This window comes from Pinus tabuliformis, chromosome 7 (genome assembly GCF_031772625.1).
Source record: "Pinus tabuliformis cultivar Carrire ecotype Pingquan chromosome 7, CPIR1, whole genome shotgun sequence".
In the NCBI taxonomy this organism is placed as follows: Eukaryota; Viridiplantae; Streptophyta; class Pinopsida; order Pinales; family Pinaceae; genus Pinus; species Pinus tabuliformis.
Window position 1 is genome coordinate 1,361,732,267 of NC_142293.1, and position 15,321 is coordinate 1,361,747,587.

At 41.0% G+C, this 15,321-nt stretch overlaps 1 protein-coding gene across 1 annotated transcript; it reads right to left on the minus strand.

Moving 5' to 3' along the window:
- Window positions 1–12,854: 12,854 nt before the first annotated feature.
- Window positions 12,855–13,259, minus strand: LOC149252654 (uncharacterized). Its single transcript, XM_089454223.1, has one exon. The coding sequence runs from the start codon at window positions 13,257–13,259 to the stop codon at window positions 12,855–12,857; it is 405 nt and encodes a 134-aa protein (XP_089310349.1).
- Window positions 13,260–15,321: the final 2,062 nt, after the last annotated feature.

Below are 15,321 nucleotides of genomic sequence, written 5' to 3' on the forward strand. Positions count from 1 at the left end.
CAAATGGAAATCTTAAAGATATAACCTTTGACTCTCTTGTGAAAAAGTTTGCTGAAAGAGAGAAAGCCTTTGGAAAGAAGACAGTCCCTGAATCTTCTGAAGAGACTGTTTGCCTTGCTCATAAAGAAAAGCATCCTGCTCAAGATTCTACAAGAGGAAGAGGTGGACGAAGAGGAAGAGGAAGATACTTCAGAGGCAGGGGGGGCAAACATTCTCAAGGAGAAAAGGCAGATCTGCATTGCATTCGCTGCAAACGAAATGGATCACATGATGCTTCTACATGCAAGCTACCATGGGACAAAATTGAGCAGAGAAGAAACCAACAGAAAGGTAAAACTAAAGCACCTGAATCCGCTCACTATATTGAGGCACAATGTAACATTGGTGTAAATGAAGATTTGTTTAATGCTTCACTTGCTTCTTCGAAAAATGATTGGTTGCTTGATTCAGGAGCAACCTGTCATATGACTCATAGGAAAGATTTTTTTGAAGATTTCACTAACAATGTTGATGGAGTAGTATACTTTGCAGATCAGTCAAAAATCAAGCCATCAGGGCTTGGCACAATCAGGCTTAAACTGCCTGGTCTTCTAGACTTTCTTCTGGATCATGTTCTATATCTCCCACAGCTCAAGAGAAACTTTCTGTCCCTGGTCCACATCCGCTAGCAAGGTCACTCCATTCATATGTTTGATGGAAAGCTTGAGGTAAGAAAGGCATCTGACCACTCACTTGTCATGAGGGGTATAGAAGAAGAAAGACTTCTTAAACTGTAAGGAACCTCTGCTCATGCACAACATTTCTCATATATTTCTCATCATGAAAAAGGTACACTTCCGTCAAGTTTATTATGGCATGCTAGATTTGGACATTTAAACTATGATAGTCTCCGCTTGTTGAAGAAAAATGGTGTTGCTGGTTTGCCTACAATTCCTAGAAAACATAAGCAATGTGATGCTTGCATTCTAGGAAAGCATAGCAAACAATCTTTTCATGATTCACATTCAAGAGCACATAGGAAGCTTGAACTCATTCATTCAGATTTATGTGGTCCAATGCCTGTTCCTTCTGCAAATGGAAATAAATATATCATGACATTTATTGATGATTACAACAGAATGTGTTGGGTTTATTTATTGAAGAACAAATCTGATGCTTTTCAAACATTCAAGAATTTTCATAAGTGGATTGAAAATGATGCACAATCTCATATTGGGTCTATTCGCACTGATAATGGAAAAGAATATACATCAAATGAATTTGAAAACTATCTTCGCCAACATGGGATCAAACATCAAACAACTGTACCTTATAATCCCCAACAGAATGGTGTAGCAGAAAGAATGAATAGAACAATTTTGAATATGGTACGATCCATGCTTTTCTTCAAAAATGTAAAGATAATGTTTTGGGCTGATGCTGTTCTATGTGCTGCATATATAAAGAATAGATGTCCATCTAGTGCTATAAGAAACAAGACTCCTTATGAATTGTGGTATGGACATGTTCCTTCGGTAAAACATCTCAGGATTTTTGGTTCCACCTGTTATGATTTAATACCAAAGGTACATAGAAACAAACTTGGTGCTAGAAGTCATAAGTGTATCTTCCTGGGGTATTCAAACACCTCTAAAGCATACCGTCTCTATGATGAAGTAAATAAAAAGTTTGTTGTATCTAGAGATATCATTTTTCTTGAATCATCCAAATCTGACAGTGTTGTTGAGCGTCAACTTGATCGCTTGGATAGATTCGCAAAAACGAAATCATTTCAAGAATTTGATAATCAGATTCCACATCTTGAAGGGGGGATTCCTATACTAGAACAACATGTGGAATCTTCTTCTGAAGAACAATCTCCCCTGCATGAAACTCCAACAACGGATGATGCTTTAAGTGATGTAATTGATAGAATTGGGAGACTTAATCTTGATTCAGCCCCAACTCAATCAACAGAGCAGCCTGGACCATCTCAGAAAGGTCCCCCAAAGTGGCTGACAAAGACACTTGAAAGTGTTCATCCTGATGAAATTGGAAAAACAGGAACCAGAAATACAAACCGAGAAGATGGAGGTGATGTAGATAACTCTAATTCACCTGTTGATATGGATGTTACTTATGATTGTGAATTGAACTTGTCTACAGATTTTGAACCAACTTCCTTCAAAGAAGTTGCTTCTCATGATGAATGGAAAGAAGCGATGCAGAAGGAGTATGATGCCCTCATAAAGAATGGCACTTGGAAGCTGGTTGATCCTCCATTTGGAACCAAACCAATTGGCTGCAAGTGGGTCTACAAGAACAAGTACAAAGCTGATGGCTCACTTGACAAGCACAAAGCTAGGCTTGTGGCAAAAGGTTTTTCACAGAAGGAAGGGGTCGATTATGAGGAAACTTTTGCCCCCACAACAAAATGGGCCACCATCTGGACACTCTTTGCACTAGCTGCTCAGAACGGTTGGAAAGTCCATCAAATGGATGTAAAAACTGCATTCTTGAATGGAGATCTAAAAGAGAATGTTTTTATGTCCCAGCCTGAAGGATTTGCTGTGAAAGGACATGAACACAAAGTATGCAAACTTGTGAAGTCCTTGTATGGCCTCAAACAAGCACCACGAGCCTGGTATGAAAAACTAACTGAGCATCTTCTGAAACTCAACTTCAAACATTTTGATCTTGATGATGCAACTTTATTTGTCAAGAAAGTTGGAAAAACAGTTGTATATCTTGTGGTATATGTAGATGATATTTTAATGACAGGGAACAATGAAAGCTATATTGCATCCATAAAGAAAGAATTAGGAAAAAGTTTTGAAATGACTGATTTGGGCTATGTTCATTACTATCTTGGCATTGAAGTAACCCAACATCCAAAATCCATATTTCTTTCTCAAAAGAAATACATTGGAGATTTGTTAAACAGATTTGGCATGACAGAGTGCAATCCTCTTTCTACTCCAATGGAACAAAACTTGAAGCTCACATCTATTGAAGGAAAGGAATTTGAGGATGCAACAAAGTATAGACAGCTTGTAGGAAGTCTCATCTACCTCACTACTACCAGACCAGACATTTCATTTGCTGTTGGAATCCTCTCCAGGTTTATGTAAAAGCCTTGTGAGGGACACTGGTCTGCTGCAAAAAGAGTTCTAAGGTACTTGAAGGGAACTCAAGACCTTGGAATCAAGTATACACAGGTGGACGACTTCAGCTTGATTGGATACTTTGATTCAGACTTCGATGGAGACAAAGAAACTGGGGTATCTACTTCAGGATATGCTATGAGTCTTGGATCAGGAGCTGTCTCCTGGAGATCACGCAAACAATCAGTTCCAGCAGATTCCACAACAGAAGTAGAATACGTGGCAGCAGCTGAAGCAACGAAAGGAATTGTGTGGCTCAGGAAAATTCTTGAAGATTTGCAGGTAAAACAAGTACAATCAACTCCACTCATGATTGATAACATCTCTACAATAAAGTTGGCCAAGAACCCAAAGTTCCATGATCGTACTAAGCACATCAATACTAAATATCATCTGATCCGACATCATGTTGAGGCCAAAACAATCCATCTCCGTCATTGTTCCACAAATGAGCAAATTGCAGACATCTTCACCAAAGCGCTTGGAAGAGAAAATCTTGAAAGATTCAGAACGATGCTTGGACTCACCAACATCCCTTCAGATTAAGGGGGGGAATGTTCACACCTAATCTTCAACAGTTGGGTAACCTGGAACGTGAATAGTCATCAAGAAGATGAACTGATCCGTCCATTTTATGTATATAAACAATAGCTGTCTAATGAAATATTCAAGTCAGTTTTCTTCTGCCCATTTTGGAGTTACCCTGGCCTGACAAATTCAAACTTTAGATTTTAATATGCTAAAACAATTGACTTGAATCTACTTTACTCATCAACGAAAATAATAAATTATCGATGAAATCACAAAGCATAAAAGAGAAAGAATTCAATCACACATAACACAATAATTTTTTGGTGAAAGCCGCAACTAAAAAACCTTGCTATCTGTATATTGAATTAATCATAAATTTTGAGAAGATTAAAATTCTTTGCTAAAGCCTGAGCAACCTCTGCACTATCTCAATCTGGCTCACTGCTTCACAAACAAGCTCCAACCAATACTTAGCCAAATCTACTGCCTGCCAAGCTCCTATTTCCTTGCCCAATTTCCTGGGGAATTAGTCCATATTTAATTGGGAAATTCCTCAATAATGAACTGCACAATCCTCATAGGCATTCCTATGATTGCATGCACCACCTGTACAATTCAGATGATTATACAACTCATAGTACAATGTCCCTGAACTCCAATCTCAACTGGATCTTTCTTGGATCTAACATGCATGAGTTAATTATGAGTGAATCTTTTGTTTACTGGTTGAACAATGCTGTTTACACCACACTACAACAGTTTACACCCCAATAGTGCAGTTTACACCCCACTATTGCAGTTTACCCCCCACTACTATATATCCCACTAATTCCTCCATCAGTTGGAATCGTTTAACTGAGTTTAACTCATTAAATTGAATTAAATAATTACAACTCAAAAATAAACTCAACCCATGCCCCTAAAATTTAGGAACCACTCTACGTGACTCTAGATATAATTCCAACTCAAATTAATTGAGCCAACTAAGTCAAATTAACTTAGTTAACTATTACAAGTTTCTATGAGAATTAGAATTAGAATTTAATTCCTAACTTAATTCAAGGAAAAAATTAAATTAGGATTTTCTTGTTGCATTTTCAACAAAGTATAAAGATATCATTGACATGCATGTGTTTCTATCTTAGAAGATAATTTGATCCATTCAATTAGAAAACATGTGTCAATACAGTGATTGCATATATACATATATACATGTACACTTAGCAATAAGCCTACCTGTTCATAACTAGCAGTCTGAGCTTATTGCCTTATATGTCCTAAACCAGGAGACAATTGTAGTGTATCCTTATGCAAAAGAAGGATTTGCTATTACCACTATGATCCAAACTTAAACATGAACATAAAAATTTACAGATATAACTATAAATATATAGATGCAGTAGAAATAACACTTTATTTCATTAATATTAGAATATTGAAAAATGCTTACAAACAGAATGGAAATAAACTAGCTTGGGCGATGGTAGCTTATCTCTAAGAAGAGATGTGGCGGCTACATGCCTCTCATTTGTGTTGCAAAGAGGCTTAAGGGCCTATTTATTATCGAACAATAAGGGAAAGCCCTAAACTACCAAAACCCTAACCCCAAGAGATGGAATGCCAAGAGTTTGTGGGCCTTGTTGGGGTAAGTTGGGCAATCAACTTCCCGGGGTCGTAACTTGGTCATATTATCTCAGTTTGGTGTGTACGATACATTGTTATAAAGGTCTCCCTAAGTACTACAGGATTTGTGGTAGGCCCCTTCCCATGGCTATGGGCCTACTGCAGAGCTCAAAATAACGCAGTTTAGGGGGTCAAAACTGCTCCAGAAGTTCAGAACCTAGAAAATTACTAAAAATAGTAAATGCTAAAAGAAATAAGGAAACATATGAAACTAAGTGGTTGTCTAGGTGGAATAGGTGGGTTGACACCAATATACACCTGGATTAGTACTACCTCCTTAGGAAGCAATGGTCCCCATTGTGTGTAGAGCCTCCATGAGGTGAGGAAATTTCCGTTGAACCTGGTCCCTGGTGAACCACTTGCACTAGTGAAGGAGTTGGTCTGCTTTGAAAAATCGATATAGTTGGATCCTTTGTTGGTGAGTGTTCTTAATATGTGTGTCCATGGTCTGATTAGTCTCGGCCTATTCCATGCAGTCTTGATTCAACTCTATTGTTGTGATTTGTTCTGTAATGTTAGATGTGTCCAGCAATGGTGGACAATATGGTCAAAGGCAGTCTACATTGAACACTGGGTGCAGACCAAGGAACAGTGGAATGATGAGCTCGAAGGCATTGTCCCCCATAGGCTTGGTGAGTGTATGGCCCATATCGGAGTGAGGGAAGCTTGCGGTGGGGTCCAACGAGGTGCTCCTTCTGCAAATGTCGCCCTCCTGGAAGTTGTGCATAACCTGATGCTGATTAGGGTACTGCTTGTACTTAGCATTGGCTTTGTCCAATATATCATGGACCTACTAGCGGATGTGTTGAATGTTCTCAATGAATATATTATCCTTGTCGACTTCGGATTGGACGTGAGCCGAGTCTGCTCAAGTGGTCTTTGCTGCAATACTCCTCTTGGAGGGCGCCATAATGGCCATCTTAGAGAATCTGTCGACGACCACCAAAACACAGTCATTGCTGCACTTAGAAGAAGGAAGGCCCGACATGTAATACATGGAGATGGATTCCCAAGGTTGACTAGGAGTAGGAAGAGGAGTATATAGGCCTTGGTTCTTGATGGTTGGTTTGACAATGATGCATGTAGTGCATGATTTAATGTACCTCCCAACATCTTGACAAAGGTTCGGCCAATAAAAATACTTATGCAGGACTGCCACTATTTTCTCTACCCAGAAATGTCTAACGACCCGACTATAGCATGCCTCCCAAATCATCTTGGCGCCCTCACTTAAAGGAACATAGATGTGTCCCAGGTTCCATAACAGTGCATCTCAGAGGTGAAAATTTGCAACTTGCTTACCTTATAGGAGTGTCTAGTATGTGTTGCTGAATTGTGGATCACTCTTGTAAAGATGCAGCCACCTCAAAGTCTCATGCCCATAGGAGTTGAGCATAGTGATCAATGCTGTGACTATTGGTCCACTGAGGTAGTCGACAACATTATTGGTGCTTCCCTTCTTGTACTTAATTTTCAGATGGAATTGTTGCAGGTATGTGGAACATTTATGATGGCGACCGTTCTGCAACTTCCCTTGTGTCTATATGCACTGCAGGGGTCGGTGGTCTGTGTGGATAAACAATTCCTTCCCCAAAATGTAATGCTTCCATTGATGACAATCCTGGACAATGGAATACATTTCTTTGTCGTAAGTCGGATACTTTCAGAGTGTGTACGAAAGTGTCTCATTGTGGTAAGCCATTGGATGCCCCTGATGAGTAAGAATTGCACCAATATCATAGTCTAAGATGTTTGTCTCAATCTCAAATGGTTGTTGCAGGTATAATAATGTGAGCACCGGTGTAGAGCAGAGGTGATGATTCAACTTGGAAAATTCCTTATATTGGGTTTCGAACCAGCTTTTTTTCCTTTCGCTCCACCCTTGGTGACTTGACTTAAAGGCCAAGTGATATGAGAGAACCGCAACACAAACCTGCGGTACAAATTGGCAAGACCCATAAAGATGTAGAGCTCTGTTAGAGTGGTTGGGGTGACCAATCCTGAATGAATTGTATCTTGATTGGGTCCATATGCACACCCTTATCATCGATGATGTGCCCCAAACATTGAAGTTGGGTCATGCCAAAAGTGCATTTATCAAAATTTGCACATAACTTGTGTTGTCGCAAGGTTTAAAGAACCTGTCGAATATGGTGGATGTGCTCTTACAAAATCTTGATGAAGATAAAAATTTCATCTAAATACACCACCATGAATGCATTGTTGAAGGGTAGCAAGATGCTGTCTATCAATCTCATGAAGGTCGCGGGGGCATTCGTCAACCCGAAAGGCATAACCAACCATTCAAAAAGTCCCTCCTTGGATTTCAAGGTAGTCTTCCACATATCAGAGGGTTCGATAGGAACTTGGTGATATCTAGACTTCAAGTCAATCTTGCTAAAATATTTGGCCCCCTTGAGCTAGTCCAGAAGGTTATCAATTCGTGGGATTGGATAACTATTCCGAAGAGTGATCTTGTTCAGTGCCCGATAGTCAATACAGAGTCTCCAGGTCCCATCCTTCTTCTGTACCAATACAATCGGGCTCCCACAAGGTGATGAGCTGGGCCTGATGTGCCATTTCTACAACAACTCCTAAATATTCCTCTTGATCTCATCGTTCACCATAACAGAGCGTCGATAAATCAATCCATTAGGTAGTGGTACGCCCAGGGTCGGATCGATGGAGTGCTTGACCTGACAATGCAGTGGTACCCTGTTGGCTCAAAAGAGTCATCAGGGAGAAAAGACCCTGGGTTCGGGCGCAAAGGGCCAACAATGGTCCAGTGTAGTCTAGGACAATGCCAAAATTTTCACCTTACCCAGAGGGTAAGGAGTCTCACCCGAGGCGTACCGCAACCAGAAAGGGAGAAAAGTTTAACATGGGATCAAGGTAACACCAACCCGGCATCATCTAATAACAAAAATGTATTCATTATAGCCGAAACAGAGATAGCAACATAACAATGATTACATAAGAACTACTAGATACATGCATTTGATGGAACATTTTAAATTTCTTAGAAACTCATCACATTGGGGAATCCATACATATCGTGATTCACAACCAGTCTAGCTTCTTTCTATTAACTTAACAATATAACATTACAACAGAACTTCAGCATTCACCTTAAGGAACTACAAGAAATACTCGGGTCAGACCCCTGGGTTCAACGTTAAGAATCATAGGACTAAGTTCCCCTGGACTCCTGTACTCTGCTACCTATCTGCCACAACCGAATATCTGCCGCTAGCTCCAGCAGCCTTGCCAACTATCGTATTCATCCATCAACCCACCCTTTTCTTTTCTGGCCCTTTCCTTTTGTATTGTTTTCTGCCGCTCAGACTGACAGTTCTTGTTGAGATTCTCTTGAACCTTCCTACCCACTCGATTGCATTTGTCTTCCACTGCCACCTTGCCGCAACTCTTGTGCAACTGCCTGTCCTTGCCTTGCTGTCCTGCTGACTCTTTCGCAAGCTAACCGTTGCTGCCACCCGCTTCCTTCTCATCCTTTGGTTAGCCAAAATTGATCAAAACCTTTTCAAAAATAAACAAAGGCCCCAATAGGCCCCGACCACAATCCTTTGACTCATCCCTGAGTCAATTCATTTCGACCTCGACTGTTTCTGCTGGTATTTCCTTTGGCTCTACGAGTGGTGGTTGTACTATTAAATGCGTTGGTTCTACTACTGGTTAGGTTGGTGCTTCTATTACCTCGTCCATTGCTCGCGAAGTGGCATCTGTCTCCACTATACTTTCCTGCCTATGAGGGTCCCCTGTTCCAAACGAAGGCTCCAACTCCGGAACAGTGGTCGTGGTCTGCTGCTTGAACTATCTGTATATTTAAATGGCAGGGTTCCATTGGGCGAGGATTGTGTTAGCACGTTGAGTAAATGCCTCGACCAAATTCGACGTTAGTTCTGTTGGCGCTGGCTTTGTAGGTCACTCCATTGTTGTTCGCTAGAGTCACACACCTCCTTCAGAGTCAAAACCTGCATCCAAACTGGTGGCTGTAGATATTTGATTATTCTCTTCATCTTTGTAGAATCCTCCTAAATAAGATTGACTTGGGCCTAAATGGCGTCGATCTTTTCATTGATCTGCCGCAGTTGGTTAGGGTCTGTACATTCCCTTGTGATTCCAAATAGGGTTTGTATTTTATCTCTCATCGAGTAGACTGAGTGATTCTTCAGCGCCAGGCTTCTTGACTAGTCATGGACCTTGTTCATTAGAGCGTAGCCGTCAGCAAGGGTGTCTGTTAAGGCTTGTTTCTTCGCTTCCCCTTTGGAAATTTTTCCCCTGACCGTCCTTGTGTTGATCTCCACTGGATCTGGCAGTGAGGACCTCACCATCTCCAGCTTCTTATTCATGTCAGCATTGGTAGCTACCAGGTTGGAGTATTCCGCTTGGATGTGGTTGCAACATTTTACCAGTGTGCATGTCGTGATGTCTACCAGTGACTCTGTATCTGCCTCAACAATTGCTGGCCACAATATCTGGAACCGCTATGTGATTTGATGAACCTAGGCTTGCAAATCTAAATTTTCTTGCTACAGGTGATCATGTTCCTTCGTTACTTCTTGCAACTACCTTGCTTGCTGTTCATGTTCCTTGGCCAGATCCTCGTCGATCTATTCGGCCTTGTGCACTGTTTGCTGGATAAATGAAAATAGTTGGATCGATGACTAGTACTGGAGTGTGTCGACCTGCATTGTATTGGGTTTAGGAAAGTGCTATTGGATGGGTAGGCCGCTGGCGATGGTTTTGTCAAAGTGGGATGCAGGTGAATGAGCTTGTTGCGATTGTGGAGTGATTTGTGGAGTGGGTGGAATGATGCTAGGGTTTGGGACTATTGTGATCTTTATAGGGAAAGATGGTAGGTATGGTTTAGTCCTTGCATCCTGCAGAATAGTACCTAGGCCTTTCCCCTGTGGTGGGTCCGACCCAAGAATTAGCGATGCAAGTGATGCGAGTTGCGTTCCATGGGTAGGAGTGGTGCTCTCTGCCCACTCGACTGACTGAACTTTTGTTTCCACAATCGATTTTCACCAGCCTGCTGAGAGGGTCTCTGACAGGGTTGCGGAGGTGGAGGCTGTGTTCGGGGAAGACTCTTGCGACTGAGGTAGACAGGTGGAAATGATGGGGATTTCTTCAACTATGGGGGATGTGGAGACTGAGTGCTTAGTCTCAGCAGTAAGATTGACAATTGGGGCTGGTGTGATAGTTTTCGGCTTTTTGGCAGCCACACTACAGACAACTTGCTTTTTCTTTGGTTTGGGGACCATTGGCTTAGAGGGAGGTTGAGCTACTCCGGTGGGGAGTTTCATGGCCAACGGGGTTGTTATGATAGGAGAAAACATGGTGGAGCCTTGAAACTAGGCAGGATAGTTTCTCTCACTTGATTCAAAACTGGGAATTGTTGGTCTGAGCTCGAACATCTTCTCCTCCATTTGAAGCACCATTGGTTGGATTTCATCACCGGATGGTCAATTCCTATTGCTCTCTGCCACATCTCCCCCTTGCACTTGTTGTTGCAAGGCTCTGAAAAGATAGGTGTATTTCCCTTCTTTGATTTCATAACTCATGCCATGATCCCACCTCTTTGTATAGCACCTTTGCCATAAGTAAAAACCTTTGTGGCCTCATCTTAAACGTCTCTGGGTGGATGCACTATGGCCTTAGGTAAGTGTGCACATGGGAGGCTCCAAACCAGAGCATTTTTGAGAATTCATCAATCAGAGCCTTTGGTATCCTTTACGTTTCCCTTATGATGTCCAACATCTACTCGTACCAACCCTTGAAAGCTATTTTGTTTATCTCCTTCGTGCAAGGGTCTCCTGATGCTCTCCATGGGTTGTACCAGAGTGCTATCGGTTGGCCTTCGATGATGGTCACCAATTCCCTTTCTTTCAGTGACCTCCACTTCCACATTTCCAACGACATCAAAATGTATCCAAACACAAAGTCAATTCTCTGTCTATATATATCCTCACAAGCTTCAAATAGCTTGTTGAAAACAAATGCTAACCAGTTCAGTACCTATCACTTGCAACAGTTTTCTTCCACCAAAATTGCGTCCAACGTGCATTTGTTCTTCATAAAGTGACACATTGTCTTGCCTGCTATGAGGTAGCAGGCAACCTGATGTCGACCTTGTTGATTCTATCAAACTTCGCTCCTCCCCAGCCTCGCTTAGTCCCATATATGGCATAGATATTCTCCACTAACTTCTTCTTGGCTCTCTTAATCCCTATCTGGAATGCTGTGCTAATTGCATTCCCTCCCTTGGATAGCCCTGTTAGATGACTAATATCTTCCACATGGATGGGATACTCCTTATCCAACCATAGTGATCCTTCGTGCGTCCTGCTTTCCAAAAGTTTGGTACATTGCATCTCGGCGCATTGGGTGCCGAACACAAGTAAATTGCTCAAATGGAGTAGTATCGATATCTGCAGCCCTTTAAACTCCTCCCTGACCTTGGAGGTCTTGGTGCCATCCTTAGTCTGGAAATCCTCAGTATAGACTTCCCTTTTCATATTTGGGAACTGGAAACAGTCTGTAAAATCATTGTCGATTAAATTTTCCGAGTTGTATTTTCCATACAGGTTATTGACCACTGCAATTCTTCCATCCAATGTATCTCGTGGGGCTGATACAATTCCTTTCGCCATATTCTCTTCTATGTGATACATAATATGCACTTGAGGTTTCATGCTCCTCTATCTCTGCTACTATTCTTCAGAGCGGCTATGTAATTCTTTTGCTATCTATGATTGAAGTTCTGGAATTCTCTTCATTATCCTGAGAATTAAGAAGCCTGACCTGACACGACGTTTCCTGACTGACTGGACTTTAACAACTAATTACTCTAGCAACTTTCCCATGTGTTCTAGCTATACCTTGCTGCGATCGGCTGACCTGGACCTAACAACCACGACGTGGATTGAGAAAGTAGAGAGTGGGCTATATGGTGTATTTATTTTGTCGTGATGGGGTTATTTATTAACTAAATTTGTACTTAAGGGAAAATATTTTTCGGGTCCTATTTTGTCAGTTGTTCAATTAGTTACTTAATATGGAAATAACTGTCGTTACAACGCGTTATCATAAAGTCTGAGAAAAGTGAATGGCCCCGTGTACCTTCCTGACTGGGATTAAATGTGTGACTACTAACTCTTCTCCCCCCCAGACCACAAATGGGTTGCGGCATGCCGAAATTGCTGCCGCAACCTTATTATCCTTTTGCTTATTTCAATGACATGGCTAGACTGATGCTATTTATTTATTTATTTTATTTATATATATATATATATATATATATATATATATATGTATGTATGTTTATGTTTTGTGGAAAGGCTTTAAGAATGCGCCATTCACCCGTCCATGTAACAAGACTCCATCCATTTGCGCGAGCTTTACTGCTCCCAAATATTTGATTTCCATGACTATAAATGGTCCTAATCAGTGCATCTGCAGTTTCCCTAGGAACTTCTAGAACTTGCTATCATATAGGAGTACCTGTTCCCGTATTTCAAAAGAGTTTTTCTTGATATGCCTATCATTCCATGCTTTTTGCATTCTCTTCTCTACTGATTGATGAAACTCGGCTAAGAAGCGAGTTTCGTCAAGTTCTAACAGCTGACTCAGTCTGTACCGCAAGGCTATGTTGTCTGTCATTCCTGTGGCTTTAGATATGAACATACTTGGTAATATAAATTCTACTGGAACCACTATTTCCCTTCCGTATACTAGCTGAAACAGAGTTTTCTTATGAAGTCTCTTTACTATTGTCCTGTATTCCCATAGAGTTGTGGGTATTCTTTCATCCCAATTGTCCCTATTGGTCGACACGACCTTTGTTAGGCCTTTCTCCAGGATTTTGTTGAATGCTTCCATTGTGCCGTTGGCCTGAGGGTGATAGGGGCTACTCTTATTATGTTGAATCATGAAGGTTCTCAGCAGAGTCTCAATGGTTTCATTGAGAAAGTGCATTCCCTGGTCACTTGTTAGGCTTCTCGGGCATCCAAACCTTGAGACAATGTTCTCAAAAATAAACCTTGCAGCTGTTTCTACTGTACAGTCCTTGACGGCTGCAGCTTTTGCCCACCAGGTGAGGTATTATGTTGCTGTTATTATGTATTTTTCTCATGAGTGCCTTGCCATTGGTGTGATGGGTTCAATGAAATCCACCGCCCATTTATCAAATATTTGCATTAAGTGGACATGATGTAGAGGCAACTCATCCCGTTGTGAAGGTTTTTCGACCCTCTGACAGACATCGCAACTCTTAGCAAGTTCTTTAGAATCTTTATGAACAGTTGGCCATAAGAGTCCTGCGTGTAGTATCTTTCTTGCGGTGGCTTTACCTCCCACATGGCCTCCTGCAACCCTCACGTGGCATTCACATAGAACTTCATTTCTTTCATGCCAGAGGACGCAATGCCTTAGTATTTGATATAAACCCATCTTGTAAAGGTGTCCTGGGATGAGCTCGTAGTCTGCGGCTCTTACTACCAAGTGTCATCTCTATGATGATGTATGTCCTTATGGGAAATAAACTATTGTTAATAATGTAGCGATCTCTTATAGGTGATCTGGGATTGCCTCTATTCTGAATAAGTCGGCGTCGAGCAATCGATCATCCACTGCTCCTTCATTATCCCCTATATCTAGTCGCGAGAGGTGGTCTGGTCCCACATTCAATTTGCCAGGTTTTATGACCACCTCGAAAGTGAATTCCTGGAACAACAATAGCCATCGACATATTGTTCTTTCTAGTACTGACTTGTTTACCAGGTATTTGAGTGCAGAATGGTCTGTAAAGAATTTGAATGGTGTGCCCAATAAATAATGCTTGAACTTTTGGAGAGAATAAACCATTGCTCGGGCTTCTCTCTCGGTTGTTGTATAATTTCTCTCCGCAGTCGACAACTTTCTGCTAGCATAGTACACCGGGTGGTCCATATTCTTTTCCCCTGGTTATGCTAAGACCGCTCCTAGTGCTATACCCAATGTGTCAATGTGCACATGGAACATTTTGTTCCAGTCGGGATATACGAGTATAGGCACGCTTACCAGTCTTTCCTTTAACTTATTCAGCACCGTCTGACAATCCTCAGTCCAAATGAACTCCTCTGTTCTTTTTAGCAGTTTTTCCAGTAGGGCTGTGATTAATGTGTAGTTCCTGATGAATCACGAGTAGTACCCCGTGTGACTTGTTGTAACGTGTATTTTTTGTTGCCTATAATATTCATGTTTCATTAAAAAATCACTTGAAAATATCTTTAAAAAAGAGATAAAATTAAGATGAAGAAGTGACATAGCGGAATCGATGAAAGAATTGTAAAAGAATCGGCCCCAGAGTAGCCAAAGTTGTTATACAAACAAAAAAAAGTCATTATATCAATGATTATATGGAACTAGACCCGATATATATATATATATATATATATATATATATATATATATATATATATATATATATATATATAAGTGCATATTGAAACGAGAAAGAAATAAAGAAATATATCGGATTTACAAAGGAAACAAGTGTCAAAGTGTTAACACCGGACCTGAAATATATATGTTGTGTTTAAAATTTTGGCGGGTCCGCAATGATTATGGGCAATTGGTTCTGCTGACAAGCGTGGATTGCGATTTGCGATTGAGTTCTGGAATCGATATTATATATGCCATGTTTTATAATATCAGCAGGTCCGAAATAAGATAGAGCGCTTATTATATATGTATGTGATCCCGCCGATCACGATCTGCGATAAGGGCCGGACCCGAATATATATATAATGTGTTTAATAACTCCGGCGGGTCCACAAAGCCTTTTATGCATGTATGTTGGTTCCTTTGCTGATTGCGATGAGCGATGGGAATTCTAGACCAATAGTTTATATGCTATATTGTATAACTCAGCGCGTCCATCTTATCGTTGGTTGTAAAGGTT

Excerpts from the sequence above, each read along its gene's own strand:
- LOC149252654 (XM_089454223.1), bottom strand. The coding sequence starts at position 13,259 with ATGGAAGCATTCAACAAAATCCTGGAGAAAGGCCTAACAAAGGTCGTG.